At 46.8% G+C, this 20557-nt stretch overlaps 1 protein-coding gene across 6 annotated transcripts in view; it reads right to left on the reverse strand.

The window, feature by feature from the left end:
* Positions 1-514: 514 nt before the first annotated feature.
* LOC110859381 (nesprin-1) overlaps positions 515-20557 on the reverse strand; it is a 59195-nt gene continuing 39152 nt past the window's right edge. For 4 of the 6 annotated variants that reach the window (XM_035859325.1, XM_035859326.1, XM_035859324.1 and 1 more), the window contains 25 exons: positions 20455-20552; positions 19827-20373; positions 19545-19679; positions 19072-19260; positions 18582-18974; positions 18393-18506; positions 17743-18286; positions 17140-17675; positions 16937-17032; positions 16611-16854; positions 16456-16532; positions 15881-16384; positions 15557-15791; positions 15352-15452; positions 15060-15242; positions 14707-14981; positions 14450-14624; positions 13886-14374; positions 13686-13832; positions 13465-13623; positions 13181-13393; positions 12958-13107; positions 12631-12741; positions 1115-1225; positions 515-1030 (listed from right to left, as the gene is read on the reverse strand). In XM_035859325.1, the coding sequence (XP_035715218.1) occupies positions 722-1030; positions 1115-1225; positions 12631-12741; positions 12958-13107; positions 13181-13393; positions 13465-13623; positions 13686-13832; positions 13886-14374; positions 14450-14624; positions 14707-14981; positions 15060-15242; positions 15352-15452; positions 15557-15791; positions 15881-16384; positions 16456-16532; positions 16611-16854; positions 16937-17032; positions 17140-17675; positions 17743-18286; positions 18393-18506; positions 18582-18974; positions 19072-19260; positions 19545-19679; positions 19827-20373; positions 20455-20552 (6135 nt within the window). In that variant the 3' untranslated portion in view covers positions 515-721. Of the gene's footprint in view, positions 1031-1114; positions 1226-10189; positions 10637-12630; positions 12742-12957; positions 13108-13180; positions 13394-13464; positions 13624-13685; positions 13833-13885; positions 14375-14449; positions 14625-14706; positions 14982-15059; positions 15243-15351; positions 15453-15556; positions 15792-15880; positions 16385-16455; positions 16533-16610; positions 16855-16936; positions 17033-17139; positions 17676-17742; positions 18287-18392; positions 18507-18581; positions 18975-19071; positions 19261-19544; positions 19680-19826; positions 20374-20454; positions 20553-20557 lie in introns of those variants that run through there. The other 2 variants (XM_035859328.1, XM_035859329.1) reach the window with 2 other exon arrangements.

Here is a 20557-nt window from a genome sequence, read left to right on the forward strand (position 1 = left end):
ATAAAACTCACGAAGTAGTAGTGTCGTCGTCGGTATCGCTTATTCTGAAATATTGGATTGGAGTGGGAGCCAGGCCGCTAACTAGTCAGCCATGCATTCATAAAACAACAAGACACGACAACATTTTAACGGTGCAAGTAAATGGCCAAGTTTCTCGAGCGTACCAACAAGCCGTGGTACGTATGCATATGGGAGGTGACGCTAATGGCTCGTTCAGCCTGTCAACGTCTATACCCCAAAACTGCTCAGGTTGGTCGTTGTGTAATATCCACTTGGCAGTGGTACACTCACTGCTATATTTAGCCCGGCGTGTGACCTTCACTTTTCCACTTCTTGCTTGCATCATCTTCATAATAAGATGGATGCAGTGGTGGAGAATGCCGTGCGGAAATGCTGCCAAAGATGTGGTCTTGTTGTTGTTTCACGAATATGCAGACCAGACCGCACAAGGCTGGCCGGCCAGAGAAGAGAGAGAAGCACATTAATAAGCAGGATCATGAAATGCGTGGGAGGATTACCGGATTATCACGATGAGCCAACAAGTTTAACTTTTTATTATTATTGCTATTATTATTATAATCATCATTCGTATGTGTCATCAAGTGGATGTACAATTACAAGTATTGGGAGGATTGGAGGATAGCAGGAGAAGCAAGGTCTACTGCATAGTCAATACACGACGACGATGACGACGACGACACTACAAGTGCTGGGAGGACTACTAGGACCTCTGCCCTTTGGTGTTGCACGTGGTGGCTTGATGCCTCCGAAGGTGGAGGAGGGCGATGGCAGGACCGGCCCCGAAAGTGAGACGGCCTCCCATCATCCGCTTACTCTCCGTGGATCGTGTTACCTTGGCTGACTCGTTCAACCGACGCGTCTCCTCTGTCACGATGACCAACCGTTTCTCCACCTCCCCCAGCGACCGTACAAGCCCCGCCACGGCTTCGTCCGACGATGGCAGTGAGGCCAGAATTTCTCCCAGAGAACGGGACGCACCCTCCAAGTCCTTTAAACCACCGAGCAGCTCCTGTGAGTGAACAAGGCAATGGTCAGACAGACTTTGTGTGGGGGAGTAACTGCGTACGGGGAATATGTCTGAAGTAGTCTGTACCCAGGTTCGTTCTACAGTGTCGGTGAGACTGGCGGAGGACAACGTGCCCAGGGTGGCGATTGCAGCGTCCACAGCTTGACCTAGCACTGCGACATCTTCTAAAGCAGACTCCTATGTAAAGAATTGAGAGAGAAGCGTATGAAATATGGTCCATCCGTCGCACATTTCAACCTCCAATGCGTTCGTGCCAGGTGATACAGACCAGGCCAAAATCGACAATTGGCTTATTGTTGGTATTGCTTGTTGTGAACAAATTAAACTTGGTCCGATCGAAATCTGATCAAGTGCATCACCTGTCACCATCGCATTGTTGGTGATTAATATATTGATGGCATAGGGAGAGATTTTATACAGCTCAGCAACGACACACTTCAATCACGAACACATAGTAAATATTGCATTATTATCTGTGATGCACATTAATTACACATAATAAAATATGTATGATTATCATATACCACACAATATGAGTTATGCGATGGTTTATTTATTATGCAGGTGCTGTTAAGTTTGCTAAACCAAATACGTGACACGACAAATTAATTATGACGCATACTTTAATTAATGCACAAACTCACGATCTATTAGTCTGGTCAGAGTTGATTAGTTTGGATGCAAGTACAGTACAATTAATGAACACGAGGAAAGCATTGGACGAGTTATTGAACGACACAGTATTCATTGATTGATAGTCACTGCCAATCTGTTAGCCACACAAAATGCAGAGAGACAAGACAACAAGTAGTGGGTGGGGATGAGGGGACACTCTCTCTGTCACCTTGATTTTGCACAAGTTGGCTTGCATGGCGGGTGTCGGAGGGCTGTGGCACACGAGTCCATCGCCCCCACTCAAAGACGTGCTCCAGTCCGCCCAGTTGAGAGAAGGCAGACCTGCACAAAGCAATTCCGTCACGGGACCCTTTCTGCCACCCCCACTGCTACCACCACCGGTCGAAGGAGGTTGCTGGTCTGAACCTGGGGGTTTTTTAGGGCAAGTACCACTACCCCCACCACCACCGCTTTCTTTCTTCCCCTGCTTGCCCTCCTCCTCGTGGGCCTGTAATCTCCTCCTCTCGCTCCCTTCTCTGAATTCTCGCTCATAGTCGTTGTAGAGGAGAATGAGGTGAATTAGGGACGAGGACAAGTAGTCGTGCTCATCTCGACGACCATCGTCACCTCCTTCATTCGTTGTGGTAGGTCCTGGCGTGATGATGCTTTTCGTCAACTGTTCCATCTGGGCCGTAACCTCCTTTGCTGCCTCAGCCAAGGTTTGTGGCTTGATAGAGGCAGCCCCCGCCTTGTTCTTCTTATCCTTATCTTCTGCTTGGTCCTTAAGAACAATCGGGGTGGTAGTGTTTTCGTCCTTCGACTCTGTCTTTCCAGATTTAGAGGACTTGAGAGCTACGTACTCTTGCCACAAGGTTTCGGCGGATGAGCAGTCCAGATAGTTGGTCGGAGTGTCTACATTTTCCGAGTGAATGGCAGAGAGAAATGCAGTGGTAAACAAAGCCCCCTCTTCCCCCGCACGGCTCACTGCCTTTTCCTCCGGTTCCTTGTGTAATTCTTTCTTGGTGGGTTCTTTATTTTTACTCGTTCGCGTGGGCTGGAGAATTGTCTTGGCCTTCTTCTTGATATCTGAGCCAGTAGGAGGAGGACTGTCGTGGCGAACAACTTGTTCCACTTCCAGGTTGAGAAGTGATTCCATGTCTTCCACTGCGAGGGTGAGTTTAGGCTCTTCCTCGTCCAAGATGTTTGTCCAGCTATCTCCCGTAGAATCGGATCTGCCGTCCACCTCTGTCTCCAACAACGGAGGAGGTACGAGTGGAGGCAGCAGGTTGTCGTCTACAAATAACGCAGCCTTTGTCTCCTTTTCGGCTACGACGACGACAATGGTCTCTTCTTTTTTCTCACTATTTGTGTCTCTGATTTCAGCAGCATCTTTTCCCACAACAATCGGTTCCAACGGCGGAACGTCGTTGTCGCCAACTTCTTCTTCCTTGTTGCTGTTTGGAGGTTTGTTCTTCTTTTTGGATTTGACAAGTGTAAACTCATCATCTCCCCTCTCGAAGGGCGGCAGTGGTGACGGGGAGCGAGGGGGCGGGTCGCTGTCCCACATCAACGGAGACTGTGCAAGACCACCACTGGTTTTGGATGTCACGGAGCGTTTCTTTTTCTTCTTGTGCTTCATACCCCCAGAATGTGACGAGGGGGCAGAGGAGCTGTTCTCGTCGGAGGCCGTGTCAATGTCTCCATCTGCTGAAGGCGACAGAGCAATGGCTGGGGCGACAGAAATGGGGGTGACGTTGCTATTTGTCGGAGAGTACTTGACTACTTCCGGTGTCTCTTTGAAACGAACTCGCTTCTCTTCTGAGGACGAATCCTCCTCCGACGCCTTCTTCATGAGCTTTCCCGTCTTGGCAGATCGTCCCGTTTTGGGAGATCCAGATTTGTGAGGTTGGGAATCATCCACAACAGCCGTTCGTTGTTCGTCTTGTTGCTGTTGGTGCTTCAGCTGGAGATTTAGCAGCTGCTGGGAGGCCATAAATTCGTCCGAGGGGCCCACTGAAGTCAGATCCACGTCCGAGTCGTCTGGAGGCGGAGATTTTGGTGTGGGCAAAGTGGCAGCCGCGACGCCAGGAGTCTGTTCTACCGTTCGATTGGTAGAAAGTGGTAACTGTGTAGTACTCGACTGGGTGGTTGTGGTGGTCGTGCTGACGACAGCTTCAGGTCCTAATTCCCCAAGCAAACTCTGCTTATCCTTATTACCAGGAGCAGGTAGTGCTTCTGTGGGAGATTGGATTGCCTTCACTGTCGGTGGTTCCGGTTCAGAGGACTTTCTCCCCGCTCCACGTCGCTTCCCCTTCGTCGCTTCCACTTTCACCTCCTGGCCAATTGGCAATTCGCTTACTTCTTCACTTTCCGATTTTTGGTTTGGTCGCTTGCCTTGTTTGGAGACTGGACGATTGGAACTAAGGTTCGTCTGGTCAACTTTCGGTGGTCGTTCAGAAATTATGACCACGGGGGGAGAATCTAGTTCCACGACGGAATTGGGCTCGATTTGTTGAGCTGGCTTTTCTGCCGGGATTTGTGATTCTTCGCTTTCTGACTTTTTCTTGTTTCTCCTTTTCTGTGACCCTTGTCGATTAGGAGTAATGGGTGCTGGGGAAGCTTCTAACGCTGCTTGGGCTGGGGGTGGTAAAATTTCAGGTTCGGGTGTGGCAACGGATGCAGGAACAGTTTTCACTGCAGACTCGACCACAACAACATCAACTTTTACTGGTTCTTGTGGGACCGGTGGTGGTGACGGTACTTGAGGTTCGTCGACCACTTTCACTTCTTCGCTTTCTGACTTTTTCTTATTCCTCTTTTTCTGCGACCCTGGTCGATTAGGAGATATCTGTGCAGCCTCCAGCGCTACCGAGGCTACTGGCAAAATTTCAGAATCGGGTGTCGTAGCTGCTGCAGTTTTCACGATAGACTCAACATCAACAACGTCAACTTTAGGTGACTCCTGTGGGGCCAGTGGTGGTGACGGCAGTACTGAATGTTCGTCGACCACTTTTACTTCTTCACTTTCTGACTTTTTCTTGTTCCTCCTGCCTTTTGTTTGCGACCCGGGACGATTTTCAATAACGGGGTCTGGTATAGCCTTCGAAGACAAACTTTCAGAATTGGGTGTGGTAACTCCCGCGGTTGCTAGAGCAGGCACGACCTCATCAGGTGTAGCTATTTCTTGTGCGACCAGTGGTGGGATTTCCTTTACTGCTGCGGGAGCTTCGGGTACTTTTATCTCCTCGCTTTCTGACTTCTTCTTGTTCCTCTTTTTTTGTGACCCGGGTCGATTGGGAGCAATGGGTGCGGAGGTAGCTTCAAACGCTGCTTGGGCTGGGGTTTGTAGTCCAATTTCAGAATCGGGGGCAACTGGTGCTGGAACAATTTCCAAAGCAGACTCGACCTCAACGGCGTCAACTTTAGCTGTTTCCTTTGCGACCAGTGGTGGTGACAGTGCTACCGGAGCTTCGTCGGGTAATTTTATCTCCTCGCTTTCGGACTTTTTCTTGTTCCTCTTTTTTTGGGACCCTCCTCGATTAGGAGTAATCGGTGCAGCCTCCAGCCCTACCGAGGCCACTGGTAAGATTCCAGAATCGGGCGTCGTAACTGGTGCAGCTTCCAAAGCAAGCACTATCTCAACAACATCATCTTTAGCTGTTTCCTGTAGTGGAATTTCCTTTAATGCTACCTTTGGTTCGTTGAGCACTTTAACTTCTTCACTTTCTGACCTTTTCTTGTTCCTCCTTTTCTGTGACCCTGATCGATTAGGAGTAATGGGTGCTGAGGCAGCTTCAAACGCTGCTTGGGCTTGTGGTACAATTTCAGAATTGGGTGTGGCAACAGGTGGAGGAACAGTTTCCAAAGCTGAGTCGACCTCAACGACATCAGCTTTTACTGGTTCTTGTGGGACCAGTGGTGACGGTACTTGTGGTTCGTCCACCACTTTCACTTCCTCGCTTTCGGACTTTTTCTTGTTCCTCTTTTTTTGGGACCCTGGTCGATTAGGAGTAATGGGTGCTGGCGTAGCCTCCAATGCCCTCGAATTGGATGTAGCAACTGGTGAAGGAACAATTTCCAAAGTAGGCTCAACCTTAACATTGTCAAGTTTGGCTGCTTCCTTTGGGAGTGGGATTTCGCTGGACGGTGCCTTTGGAGGTTCGTTGAGCACTTTAATTTCTTCACTTTCTGACTTTTTGGTCTGTCTCTTTCCTTTCTTGGAACCAGAGCGTTGGGGACCCGGACTGATGGGCGCTGGGTCTACGGCGGTTATCAAAGCTTCGACAGCCGTGGTCGCAGCGTCCTCGTCTGTTTTCTTCTTGCCCATGTCCTTCTCTGGCTTCGTGGGGGCTGGTGGAAGCAAGACGGATGGCCCTTCTGCTGAAACGACGTTTTTATCACTCTCTGGCTTGCTCTTGTCCGTCTTGTCCATGGGGACAGTGGGGGTGGCGGATGGAGTAGCAATTTCCAGAACCACACTAGTCTCCACTTGAGAGATGGAAACTGTGCCCTTTATTTTAGGCTTAATTGGTGATAACATGGCATCCACCGTAGGGATGCTTGCTTCCTCACTCTCAGACTTGTTTGACTTTCTCTTCCCTTTCTTGCTCTTAGAATTTCCTTGGTCATTTGCACCTGATTCAGTCGTGGTGGTGGGCGTGGTAGTTTCCATCTTGGACACTGGAACTTCCACTTTCGCATCATCCGACTCTGACTTTCTATTATTTTTTCGCCTCGCCTGTTGTTGTTTCCCTGTCACCTTCTTCTCCTTCCCTTCTGGTGAGGGTTTCACTGGCTCCGACTTTTTCGTTTTTGCTTGAGCTGGGTCATCAAAAACTTGATACTCTTCTGGAAGCGGGGTCTTTTTCTTGCCCTGCTGCTGGGCCATTCTCTCTGCACTGAAGAGCGGAGAGACGACTTTCTCCTGAACAGGTTTCTCCAAGGTGGAGTACGTGTCTAGCAAGTATTGTGACACTTCTGGGACATGTTCCACTGTCACTGTCGACTTGCCTTCATCATCACCATCCTCATCATCCCACACCAATGGGGAATCATTGTCCAGAATTGACATCCAGTCGTCACCTCCAACCAGGGAAATTCCAGCAGCAGGCGCAAGAGCAGGCGGAGTGAGTGGTTTTGTCACTTCTGGATTTTCAAGAGGGATGGATTTAACAGGAGTTGCAAGTTCATCAGTCGGCTTGGTGCTAGTCTTGGATAACTCTGCCGTTATCGTCGCCGTTGAAATTGGCGTGGCAGCTTTTGTCTCGTCCTCGTCATCATCCCAGATCATTGGGGAGTCATCGTCGAGGAGGGACATCCAGTCATCGCCTCCATGAAGCGAAAGGGCGGCTGGCTTGACCTCGTTCGAAGGTAGCGGTACTGCTGGTGCTGCAGTTGGTTGAACTTCTGCAACGACGGGACTTGGTTTTGGAAGAGGTGCTTCATCTGCTGTCGGCTTTTCCGTGACAGCATTTTTGGAGGGAGGGTCCAACTTTTTGGATTTCCCCTTTACTGTCTTGTCAGGTGAAATTGCAAGGGGGACATCTGCAGCAGGCAGGGGTGTGGAAATTCTGACCTCTTGCTGCTCCGTGGTGTCATTCTTTGGAGAGGAAACCGATTTTGTTTCACTCTCCGATTCGGATTTCTTGGACTTTCTCTTCCCACTTTTCTGCCTTGGCGTATCTTTAGGAGGTGATTTGGTGGTCGTCTCTGCTTGTGGTTTAGATGGTGTTTTTGGTATGGTTGTAGTCATTGGTGGTGGCGGCTTAGTTTCTGGGGTCACATTTACTTGCTCTGGAACTGTGGGTACTGATGGAGTCTCTTCCTCGTCATCGTCCCAGTTCATGCAAGAAGGGTCGTCGTCCAAAATTGCCATCCAGTCGTCCCCAGCTTGCAGGGATATAGTGCGTTGGCGTTCACCGCTCTCCAAGGACTTTGGAAGCTCTTCGCTTGGTGTCACAATCACAGGTTTGTCATCCACTTTCGTTGGTGCTGCTTGTGGAACTTCAGCAGCACTCGACTCTGATTTCTTGGACTTTCTTTTACTCGCCTTGGGTGGAGGACTTGGAGGCAGTGGCTCCGGCACAACAGATTTAGATTTGGTGAGAGTGTCTTTTTCTGGCGGTGGAACAGAGTCATTGATTGTGGCACTTGCTTTCTCCGTCACGTTTTCCGTCAGCAAGATGCCCTCCTCTTTTGGAGAACCTGTGGGAAAGTCAACTCTGCTAGAGTCTTGTGATGGCGACTTTCCCTTTTGCTTCTTCTCCGCCTTGTCAGTTGGTGGTGGATGCTTTTTGTGCTTCAGTTCCTCCTTTTGGATCTCTCTCAGAGCCTTTTCCACTTCGTCCTCTCCTTTGCCATCTTTCGCATTCGTCTTTTTCTTCTTCTTAGGCTGAGGTTTCGATTTGGAAGCTTCGGACGTGTCTCCCCCGACTTCGTCATCTACTTTGCTTGGTGTCGTTGACACTTCTACTGAAACACTGGAATCGGGCAATTTTTCAACTTTTTCAACTTTCACCACGCTCTCTTTTTTCTCTTCAGTTTTTGGAGGCTGTGGTTGTTCTTGCTGCTTCGCTTTCTTGCTCTTGCTTGTCTTGGGTTTTGAGACAGACTCGGAAAAGAAATCCGTCTCCATATCCAATGCGAGTGATTTCGGTTGGGGTGGAGGAGCAGGGAGTAGTGAAGCGACGGCCCCTCGTTTTTGCCGTAGCTCTTCCTCACGGGCAATTTCTTTCAATGCTTTTTCCAACTCGTCCTCCTCTTGTGGCTTTTTCACCTTATTCTTCTTCTTCTTGGATTTACCAGTGGCGCCCTCCGAGATGGCGGCTGCGGAGCTCGAATCATTGTCGTCTTCTAATTTCATCGGAGTTGGCAGGGGCTGAGGAGTCGCGTCTTTTAAGCTCAACTCTTCGGCTTGCTTGGCCTTTTTGTCCTTCTTCTTTTTCTTACTGCCTCTGCATGCCTCCGACACAGAGGACATGGACACATCGTCAATGTCAAGTGGCGCTGGTTCTGTCTGTTTCAGCGATTCCTGTGGCACACTTGGACTTGACGCGACTTTGTCTTCAACTTTTACACTGCATGCCTTTTCACTGGCCTTGCTCTTTTTCGTTTTCCCAGCCTCCGAGAGTGAGGAATCAAGGTCCACCTTCTTCTTGTCGTCCGCTATAGCGGCTGCGACTCCAACTTTCTTTTGCTTTCTCTTTGGGGGTTGAGGCGGTGTATGGGCATCACCAATTTGAACCTCGACTTTCTCCGGAAGTGAAAACTCGTCATTTTCCTCTTCCCCTCTGTCCCCGCCAACATCCTTGTTCTTCCCAGCACCGCGATGACGCCGACTGCTTCGTGAAGGCGGTCTCGGACTCGTGTCTCTCTTCAGAATGAGTCCAGGTATAGTCGGGTGACGATAGAGAATATCTGCCTCTGGGTCCACCCCTTCCTTCCGCAGGGGCGACGGAAGCGCGTCCCAAGCATCCCAGTCGATGGGAGGTGGGGGAAGGCCAGCACCAGACTCGGCAATGGCCACTCCGTCCAGAGGAAGTTCCTCGAGGTCACCGTGGTCAGAGTCTTGGTCTGAACAGAGGGAGGCATTGGACTGAAAAAAGACTTGAGCATATGAAGGCGACTTGCCCCCTTCTAACAAACCACCTCCACTCGGACTCTCTGTGCGGAGGTCATAGGTCAGGGACTTTGTGTCAGGAGGCAGGGCTGAGTGTGGTCGTTGAACATTTAACTGTTCACTCTGCGTGTCCAAACTTTCCGTCCGGCCAGAGTCCTTGAGGTGAGGATGACCAAGTCGTGGGGGGCGTCGGGGTCGGCTAGCGGTGTGCGGACTGGCGGAAGCAGGGCGGCCACTTTCCAAACTTTTGGTGAAGGACGATTTCTTTTCAGATGGGCGAGGGTATCGGCGTGGGGGTGGCTCAGGGTGGTTCTGCGGTTGTGACTGTTCAGGTACGTTCACAGGACGTTGCTGTAGCTCTTGACTCGTAACAATTATACTCGCTTTCTCGCAGATTGGCGGTGTTTGTGGTGGTGGTGGAGGGGAAAGTGGAGGAGATTCTCTCTCTTGAGGACCATCAACAAATGCTTCTGCTCCTCCGGGTGGGCAAGGACTCTGTCTTCCGAAAGCAATATCGGCATAGCTGGAGCGTAGCGAGGGTGAGAGGGTAGTCAGGTTGGAGGATGACTCTGCGGCCATGTCGTTGAAGGAGGAATGGGGGTCCTTGACTTGGAGGGTTTTCACCAGTGCTGACTCTCTGCTCCGTATTAGCAGCACCACGCCCTCCAATTCCTGATCAACATCCAACAACTAAACCCTTATGTCGCAGGGGGCTTGCTATTTTCAGTTTGCTTTGTGCGATTACTATGTAGCACCAGCCGCTTGCTGTCTTTATTCCTCACTTTCTCTCGTCCACCAATTGTCCACTCGCTGTCTCTAGCACTCTGCGTCACCTTGTAAAGCAGAAGTGCGTTCTTGTGCAGAGTCGCGTGTGCCAATAAGAAAAATATCTTTAGAGCCACTACACATTGATTTCTCGTCCCGAATTTATTTAAACTACAAGAGCATACAATAGTAATAATGTAGCAATAATATGATATGTACTTATGTAGCACCGTCAGCAGCAGCAGCAGAAGAAGAAGGGTACACGAGCACCATATAATCAATAATATCTACATACGTAATCCTACTTACGTGGCAAATCATGAGCAAATAAGAACAAATGAGTGTATTGTCTGTTTAAAATTTAAATAAAGAAGCACTTAAAGCGAGGGCAGTGTGTGTCCTCCTCCTCCTCGTTTCGTCGTCTTAGTGGTCGTCCTGGAATGGTGGTTGCAGCGATCGAAGGTGCGAAGAGTGGGGAATATTAGAATTGTGAATATTGACCAAACTCATCCGTGGAGAAGGAGGAGTTTGATGCGCTCGTTGCGTGCCGTGATCTTGGACTGGATCCCCTTCACCCGATCCCGCAAGCTCTGCATCATGACGAAGAACAGAATTAAGCAACAACCCAAAATTAGACCAGCACCACCAAGTACGAATAAAGGAAAAAAGATTTGCATATTTATAAGCAGGCTCCTCGAGCACAAGACATGGGATTGAAGACAGCACATATGTTCATACATACATACATCCCGGACAGCATAAGCCTGATGGTAAGTCATCGCACCACCGGTGTCGGCAAAGCACCAGCATGCCCATTTCGCTTCATTCATTACATTAAGATGCCGGACTGGTAATCGAAAATTCTGGCATTACGGTGAGCGAGCACGATTGCTTGACCATCTTAACATCTTATGACTATCTTTACTCTTCGTCTTCCTATAACGGATGCGCAGATTGGTCAATTGAAATATTTAAATATATTAATGTGTGTGAAATTGTGTACAGGGTTTTCTCTGTAACGTGAAATCTGACTCAGATTCCGAGTTGTAGAGCAATCGTTAATTGAAATTAATTAACTTTTATCACATAATTTCAAACTTTTGTCGAAAGTGTAAAGGTATGCTGTATGGTTTTTAACCCTATTAAAATTAAAATTTTGTGTGATAAAAATTAATATTCATTCAATTCTTTTTTAGTTTCAAAGTTTCTCATAAATTTTGGCTATCACATAACGCTTCAACGATGATGATTTGCATAAAAGTTAAGTCCTGCTACGTCACAACGTCCCAATACGCACAGGGATTTTCCAGAATTTTCCATTACCAGTCCGGCATCTTTTCCCAAACCATCGTGCTTGTGCTATCCGGGAATCATCCTCATCAATACGGAATTATACATACATACGTAAAGATGCATTCAACCAGAGCGTTCATCGTCGCCGTCTTACATATCTAGCTCAACAACTTTCTCTCCACTTTCAGCGATGAAAGCACTAGCGAGACTTATCAAGTGTGCAGAATTCGTGTGCCCGTGATGTAAGCGAATTGCTCTAAACATTGGCGTGAACTTGAATCCCCCCAACTAACAATGAAAGGTGGGTTCGTCGTAAGCGCTTATGTAATGAATCAAGCAGTCTACCCTTGACTTCAAACTGTAACCTCAACGAGACATGAATGAGCTTTTGTTCCCAATCCAACCTGCTAATGCTGGTTTGATCTTGCAGGAAATAAAGAAAAAAGCTGTGCATTTGAACATGAGTACATACATTCAGTATAGCATATATTAAGTGTAACAAGCGAAACATACAAAAAAACGCCCGAAAGTATCGAAATAGAAGGGCAAGTCAGATTGTGGCGCAGTTAAAGTCTGTGCATACGCGTCACTCTTATCGCTACGACGGGATAGAATCTCAGGACTTGCCAAAGTATGCGACCTCGTCTGCGTCAATAGTTCCAAAAAATATTACTACTTGCATGTATGGCATGTGTTCAGGTCTGGTTGTTGTTGCTGTTCATTCGAGCTGTATGCACACACGAATGTTTTCAACTTCTTGGTACCGCCGCGTATGAAGCGAATAAACCTTGTAATGATGAGTCGAGATGTAACAAAAGGATGGATGGATGGAGTTAAGGAATAAAGGCAGCCACCGCCAGCGTCGGTTAAACAGAGTTAGTAGTAGCAAACACCCTGGACGATGGACAGTAGATTATCTAGGCTAACACTAGAATGTCGTAGGATGAGAATGTGACCAAGACGAAACATAAAAACGAGACTGAGCCAGTTCCATCGCAATTTACGCTGATGAAAAAGTATCGCTTTTGCACGGTCCACTATTACAACCATTATACTGCGTAATAAAACAGGAAACCACACACTTGTCGTCTGTAAGTTTCCGACTGTGGCTGGCTTATAACTTAGATTTTTGGACCCACTCCAAATTCCAAGGAACGAAAAGTAAAAATAAAGCTCCACGCCAGATGCGATGCGATCGTGAATCGTGATGACGATGCGAGATGAGAGCAATTAGAATTACAGAATAAACAGACGTATTATGCATACATAGTGAAAAACATTTTTGGCCTACCTTTTGTTCCCCCTCGGCTCTCTCTCGGTCGTTGGGCAGATAGCCGGGACTGCTCACGTTGCGAAGTTGTTGTTCCGCTTGTCCCAACTCACTTCGCAACTGTTGCAGTTCCTAAATAAATCAACCAGAACGGGGAATAAAATTAAAATGATGCGAGGAAATAGTATTGACTTAATTCTCTCTCATGCCAATTAGGTCGACGATACGACGGAGATAACGATGTAAACAAGTCAAGATAAAAAAACAAGTGGAAGCAAATGATCGACTGGAGTTTGTAAATAGAAAAGGTATTTTACTAAAAGTCAACGAGAAATAAATGTAGCGAACCTCTTGAATTTTATCAATTTCGGCAACTGCAGCCTCCAATGCGGTGCACTGAGCCTTCACTTCACTCTCAAAGCCATTCAGATGAGTTTGCATATCGGCCGCTTCTTTCGCCACGTTGGGGACACCACTGATTCCAGCCTTGAAATGAACCTGTACAACGATACCACCAACACTGTTATTGACCAAGTCTCACAAAATGAGTTCAAGTCCTCCACCAACTCGCCTGCAGTTTTTCCACAGCCAGCCCTATTTTGGTTCGTTGGACTGCCACGTCGGCGAGCACCTTGTCCCGAGCGGTGAGCTGGTCACGGAGAGGTTTCCTTTTGCCGGCCGCAGTATCAAGACCTTGCTTTGTCTTTTCCAACCAGGCCTGCGTCTCTCGCAACTTTCGTTCGCACTGTTCCCATTCCTCGGTCGTTTCTTGGAGAAGGGCATTCTGCAGAAGAAATGCAAAGGCTCAATAACAATACAAATATTGTGTACTTGGCTGCATGTGATATAACTCACCCTTTCCAGTAGTTGTGCCTCAATCTCAATTTTTCTGTGTTCCACTTCCTCAAACTTTTCTGTAAGAGGGGCTGTCGAAGAAGTTTCTCCCACTTTGTCAATTTCTTTCCCCATTTCGCTCAATTGCTTGTTCACAGTCTTCAATGTTTTCGAAGCCATCTAGAAATTCGCCATAAAAATATAATTTATGCAGAAAGGCACAAATAAATAATGTGTCGTACGTCATAAACGTTAAGTTTTTGTCTCGTTTCGGTGAGGGAGTTGAGGACGAGTGGCTCCGTCATGAGACCCTTTTTATCTTGGCACCAATTGTTGACTTGGGCATGAAGTTGGAGAAAACGCTGCCACGAATCCATCGACTCAGCGATCTGAGTTAAAAAAAATTAATACGAATAGTTTAGCATTTTTCAGCGAATTGTACCTTTGTTCTCTTTTCGTCAATGGCTGCCTTAATCCGGTCCAATTGTGCACCACTAGACTCGAGGGCACTCTTCACGCTCGCTCTCTCTTCTTCGTCCGTTGTCCTGTCCACAATGACCCCTCCGTTCTTCTGAGCTTTCTCAAATTTGTCCACAATCGGAGGGAGTTGAGATTGTAAGCTTTGAATGACTTCTTTGAGCAAATGGGGTTCTTGACTTCGTCCTTGGAGCCGGTCTTCTGACTCGACCATCCATTTCTTCACGGCGTCCAAGTCGTTCTTGAATTCATGGCGAGTGGCAGCGGCGCGTGTGACGGCTTGTTTCTTTTCCTCCAAATTGCCACCGATTCGCTCCACATCCACTTCCAAATTGGAAATACTCTTCCCAATGGAAGTTGGCAGAACTTGTTTCAGGGAAGAAAACTTTTCCTTGATTTTTGTGCTAAAATCTGCGACCGACTTTCCTCCTGCTACCACTTGGCGTCCCAAGTTCTTTATAAAAAAATCAACATCAGGCACAGGCGTCATTGAGAATAAATATGTAAATATACACATGAACACACGTACCTCGAGTGTTGTGTGCAGACTGGGAACATCAGGATTGAATGGATTGACAGCGTCAACCCCGCTCTCCAAGTTGTCCACCAGTCGCTGTAATCCCTCAATCGTTGTGTCAATCTCGGACAAAAATGCGTCCTGATTATTCAACCAGTCCATCTTCTCCTTCAGGAGTTTAAGGATACTAATAATTCAGTAGACAAATAATAGAAGGTCTTATTCATTTGCACAGTGTGTCGAACAGATTTTGCTATCAAACAACTCACGTGCTGTACTGCGTTGACAAATGTTCCAGTTTGGATTTGAGGGTGGAGTAGCAAATGTCGGATGTGTGTTGGAGATGACCCAGAATGAATTGGGCGTATTGAAGGAGATTATTGTGCACGGGGCCGAGCGCCACCGCTTTCTCCAAAATGGACGAAATTGCTTCCTTCGTCTCCTGAAGCTGACTCTGAGATCGGATCGAGGGGTCAATTTGGGAAAATTGTTCTTCAATTCCAGACAAACCTCCTTCAAATGCTTGCCACAAGGACTCGCATTGCTGCATAAATGGTAATAAAATGAATTTACAAAATATGAATGGCGTAAGCTTTATCAGAAATCTTTGTGAATTTTGTACCTCCCACTGAGTCACAAGTTTGGAAATGGCGTCCTTCCTGGAGTCCAGAGCAGCCATGGCTTCCATCCACCTACCGTTCAAAATTTCCGTCTGTCCTCGTATACGCTCTCGATTCGACAAGTCTGCCTCTGTCTCGACACTCTTGGATCGCTCGTTAAAGTTGTCCAACTCCTGTTGCTGGGTCTGTCCAAGAAGAGGAAAAAATAGAATTCCGCAAACGTACTCATACAGATAAACAATCACTGGAGTGTGCTCTCAGTATAAAATAATATGCAGGTACATATGTACTCACGTTGAGGGCGGCATAAGTGTTTTGGATATTGGCTAAATTGGTTCGAAGGGCAGTGAGAGTGGTGGCCGGTTCGTCGGGATGTTCCGCCTTGGAAATCACGCCTGTCACAAAATACAAATTACGTTTGATAGACTTTGCATGAAGTAGAATTATTGTTACATCATTAAATTTGACATGGTTTCAATTGGCAAATATGACTCAGTACCCTGAACAACGGCGAGTAAGTCCAAATAATTTTTCCAGACTATAGCATTCTGCTCGAGGTGAGAGTGATGGGTTTTCGCCGAGTTGAAGGTATTTTGAACCCGTTCAATCAGCTCGTCCTGTTCCTTTCGAAGGGTCTCTTGTTCCGAAGGAATGAGGGAGGGCCACATTTTGTCCACCTGACCCTTCATCGCCTGAACTTGGCCCAGAATTATCTTTTCATTTCCAAGAAAGCTCTGAAAGTAAAAAAATAACCATGATCATCCAATTAGAATAAAATACACAAGATTATTTCAAGTTAGTACAATGCTTTGCTACGACTCACCTTGTGTGCGGAAATGTTTGCAAATATATTCTCCATGTCGAGACCTCCGTCGGAGGAAAGGAGTCGTTTGTTAGCTTCCTTAATCCAGGTCTCAATTCCAGCCACACATTCTTCATACTGAGTTCGAAGGGCCTTGTTGCTCTCCAAGTACAAGTTGCGGTCTTGGAGCTCCAACGGCAGGGTTTTTAATAGAAGCCGAGTTTCGCTGAGTTTCTCAACGAGCGTTGGAGGCAGTCCGACCTCCTCCGGTCGAAGCAACTCTTCAATGGCGGAAATCTGCTGAAGTTTCTGACTAACGTCTGCCACGAGTTCTTCGTGTCTCCTCAACTCGAGGTCAACGCTGGCGGCAGGCCTCTCGAGCAATGGTCTGGACCGGATGATCGTCTCTTTCTCATGTAGATCCCCAATGACACCGTCCAGCTCTGCCGCATACTTTTTATGCTCAGCCAGAGCAAGTTCCTGCTCTGCTCGTTTCATTTCAACGATGCGACGAAGATTGTGCAACTGTTTCATAATGTACAATCATTGTTGCATAGTTAGATTGAATGGTTTCATACAAAAAAAGATAACCTAACCTGTTGTTTAAGAGACTGCAACTGCTCAGTGATTGCGTTTCGGTCAGACACTGTCCCTTCTTCCGCGATACGTGCACCTAACCAAACCAATTATGGTTTATTTTTCAACAATGTGTGATCGATAAATTGTTCCCGTGATGCTTTCATGTACTCACCCTTGTCAGTTGCGGACGAGAGCTGGGCCTCACACTCTTGGACTCGCGTGAAGATGTCCGTGTAGCGTTTGACTTTCTCCTCGACGGTGTCTCCCACTTTCTCCACTTCGCCTACGAGTTCTTCGTACTTGATGATAAAGTTTGTAATCTCGGTGATGAGGGACTGGTACTGCTGCTGAAGAAGAAGAAGGTGACGTAGGCGTTGAATTTGTGATTCTATTTGTGAAATGAGGTCGTCTTGTTCCTAAACCATGTCCAGTAAAAATTAGTTAATTAATAAAAATTAATTTTCAAAAATAGTGTAAAATTTCAAATGCCAAATTCACCTTCATCACACTCTGCAGTTCCCCTCGCCGTTTGAAACTAGGAAGATTTAGTCCGTCTAGTTTAGTCCGGTAGGCTTTCAACTCGTCCAGCAGTTTCTATTAAAAACGTTTAAGTCACTTAATTAATAAACCAAAAACTCTCACTGTTTTCGAAAACGCACATGAGCAGTGAGAAAATTGGATTAACTTTGAACTACACCCACCTCATATGATGCCAAAAGACCTTGGGAGTCTTCGAGAGCAGACCCAACTGGTTTGTTAAGGTTGTTGACCTGATCTCTGACGTCCTTCGTATAACGAATCGCTTCCTCAATGATGTTGGAAAATGTTGCAAACTCTTGAATGGCCGTCTGGAGAGCTCCCAACTTGTCGCGTATGGAAGAGGAGAGGAGCGACATTTTCGACGTGAGTGATGACACCCTATCGGAAACCACGTGACGATCGGGTTCCTTGAGGCTGGGCAGCAGAGCTTTCCTTTTCTCCATAATAACGGAAAGTTCTGGCCCCAGCGCTGTGGCTTCGTCCTGTAGTTTCGAGTATTTGGCACATTGTTCCTCTAAAACTTTCAAATTGGAGGAACCTTTGAGGTCAGAGGCGAGAGCAGTTTCTGCCTCGCTCAACCAGTTTTGACACTTTTCACAACCTGCCTCAAACTCTTCTCGAGATCGTAGGGCATCACGAAGCTTGGCAATGAGGGAATCCATATCCGAGTGTAACTTTCCCTTGGAACTCTCCAAGTCTAGAAATGGACGAAAAAAAACTTGTACACAGACATGCGAAAGTAATCTTTATAGATTTTTGCATACTTGAGATAATTCCAACTAGTTCCGTCTGCTGTGCTGGATTGCACTCCTTTTGCATTCCCTGTCCCTCCCGCTTGATTTCAGCTAGGGGACCATCACCAAAGTCTTTGACCGCACTTTGGTGCTTCTTCAATAGTTCGATTCGTTTGGAGAGGTCAGTGGATTGGAGTGGAAATATTTGGTTGTCGTCAACTTCCATTCCCATTTTCATCACCCAACTCTTGGCTCGCTCCAGCTTGTCGAGAAACTTCCTCTTGGACCCCAACTCTTCCGCAAGCTCTCTCAGTCTTTGTCTAAGGGTGTCACAGGCGGTGGAGTGGAGTTTGACCACTTCTGCGAGCGAATTTTCTGCCTCGATGATCTCTCCCTCCTCTAGCTCCGGTTGCAGAGTTGTCAGCCGACGGTCTAACGTGTCCAAAATCGTCTGTTTTCCCTCGACATCTTTCAAGGCGGCCTTGAGTCGTTGATGGTGATCTTCCATAAGGCCGATTTCAAAGCCACGCTTTGCATCCCCTTCTCCCATCTTGGCCTCAATTTCATCTTTCACCTGCATGATGAGAAACGCATGTTAAGTATAGTGCAGAAGTATATGAATCGTGTGTACTAAAATGTTTGGACTATTTAATTAGCAATCATGTGCAATTGAGATTCACCTGCTGTGAGTCTACTTGAAAGTCGTGATAGGATTTGGCAGTGGTTTCGAGAATCTGTTTCTTCCTCGAGATTCTTTTCTTCATTTCCCCGTATCTCCGGTCCACGCTTTTGAGCTGCGAGTGCACGATGAAAATTATTTTAAATCATTAATTCTTTTGAAAATTATGATAACATTAAAAAAGACTAACCTGCTCTTCCACCACCTGTGCGTCAACGTTTGACAGGGACGGCATGATTTCCTCTGCCGTCCTCTTGACCTCATCAACCCGTGGGGACCCAGCGTTCAGTTCAACCTCCATCGCAGTCGCATAGTCCTTCTTTTTGGGAAGAGTTAGACCACCACCCTTTTCGAGGGGATCAAGTTTGTTGCCCATTTCCTCCAACCAAGTGGATAAGTGGGCAAGAGCGTTGCGGTAGTCGTTGATCTTGGCGTGAACGTCGAGTCGTGAATCGATCACCTTTGAGACTTCCGAGTCCAGACTAGAAAGCTGATCAGAGAGGTGTGGAAGGTATTTGGATTGAACAAGACCAGCCTCTTGAACTTCCACCTCAGTCAATTGCAACATGCGGTCAACGACGCCCTGCAGCATTATATTCATTACTTAATATATTCAATATTCATTACTTATTATAATAAATGCATATATGTTAATTGGTTGGACTGGGCTACTCTCTGACCTGGCGAATGTCTTGCAACTGGTTCATTTCCACTTGTGCCGTGTCCGGTCGGAGCTTGGCTGGTCGGTTTTGGATTTCTTTCAACTTTTTAAGCGAATCCTCCACCCATCGCGCTATCACATCCTTGTTCCCACGAACCTCTTCCAACTCTACGCTCGCACTGGACAATTGTGCCATGTGTGTCTGGATCTAAACAAAAGGTAAAGTACAATAAATCAATGGACCAATTGTCAAGTCGTCAGAGAATCCAAGTTTCATACTAAATAAATAAGCCAAAGGGAAAAACAAACAGTAAATTGAACACATAAAAAAATAAAGTACAAAAAATTATTTTCCAAGAAATTTCCACTGCTCGCGCGATATGTTAAATTATTAGATATTAGAAAGGGATGATGAAGGCGTGCATCATAAGTAAAACCCCGTCGCATGAAACCGTAAAATTCTACACTGATTGAGGTCTTGCTTTTATATACCTTGTCACAAATTTGGTCAATTTTGGAAATGATGACCGACGAATGAGAAGATGAACTTGCAGCAACGGGTGGGTGCGGTCCAGCAGGTAAACTTGCCGTCACCAACGCCACCTGAGTAGCACGCACATGCTCTGGCTAACGTATTCAACAAAACAAACAAAACAAAAATAGCTCACAATATTAAAATAACAAAACTCTTAAAAATCGTCACTCAATAAAAAAACATAAGACTAATTAATCACAGGTGCTTAATTGCATGCAACTATTGTGCCAAGTACAAACCTTGTCAATTAGGTCTTCCAACCGTCCTCGTACCACAAGTTCTTTATCTGGAATTGGCTGGAGAATGGCCTCTTGTGGGGACGCTGGACGGGACAAGGTCGCTGTGGCTGCTTCACATGCCTGAACTGCCAAACACAGTCTACTCTTCTCGCCCTGAAGGCGATTGTGCGTGGTTCGAATGTAGTCGAGCCGTTTTGACGAAGCATCAACGTTTTGAATCGGCTCTTCGAGATTGTGATCAATTTCCGGCTCCCACTTGTCCAAATTCTGCATGATGCTTTCGAGTGCATCCTCATATTCTTGGAATTTTGCGAGTGACTCCATCAGTCGCTTCTTTATTTGGTGCCCAGTGTGCAGCAGAGAGTCGTACGAGTCTTGCACATTTTTGAGCTGTTTCTCTATCGTGGTTTGCACACTCGGCTGTTCTCCAACATATCGCTCGACCTGTCTCCTCCCCTTGGACTTTACATCCTCCAGCGTCTGCTGGTAAGCCTGAATTTCTTCCAGCAAGGCTTCGTGCAGCGCGAGTTGGTCCAAGGTTTGCTCCCTGTTGTGTTAGTTTTGACATGTACAAACGAAAAAGCAATCATTAATACACACATTTTCTCATATTAAGATTTGCACCGACCTGTTGGTGATGTAGAGTGAGTTGTGCGCCATGAGCTGGAAAGACGTCTGAAGCAACCACTTTTCAGTCTCTTGGAGGCCATTATGGTAGTCGGTGAACTATG

The sequence above is a fragment of the Folsomia candida genome, unplaced genomic scaffold (assembly GCF_002217175.1).
Source record: "Folsomia candida strain VU population unplaced genomic scaffold, ASM221717v1 Fcan01_Sc025, whole genome shotgun sequence".
NCBI classification, from domain to species: domain Eukaryota; kingdom Metazoa; phylum Arthropoda; class Collembola; order Entomobryomorpha; family Isotomidae; genus Folsomia; species Folsomia candida.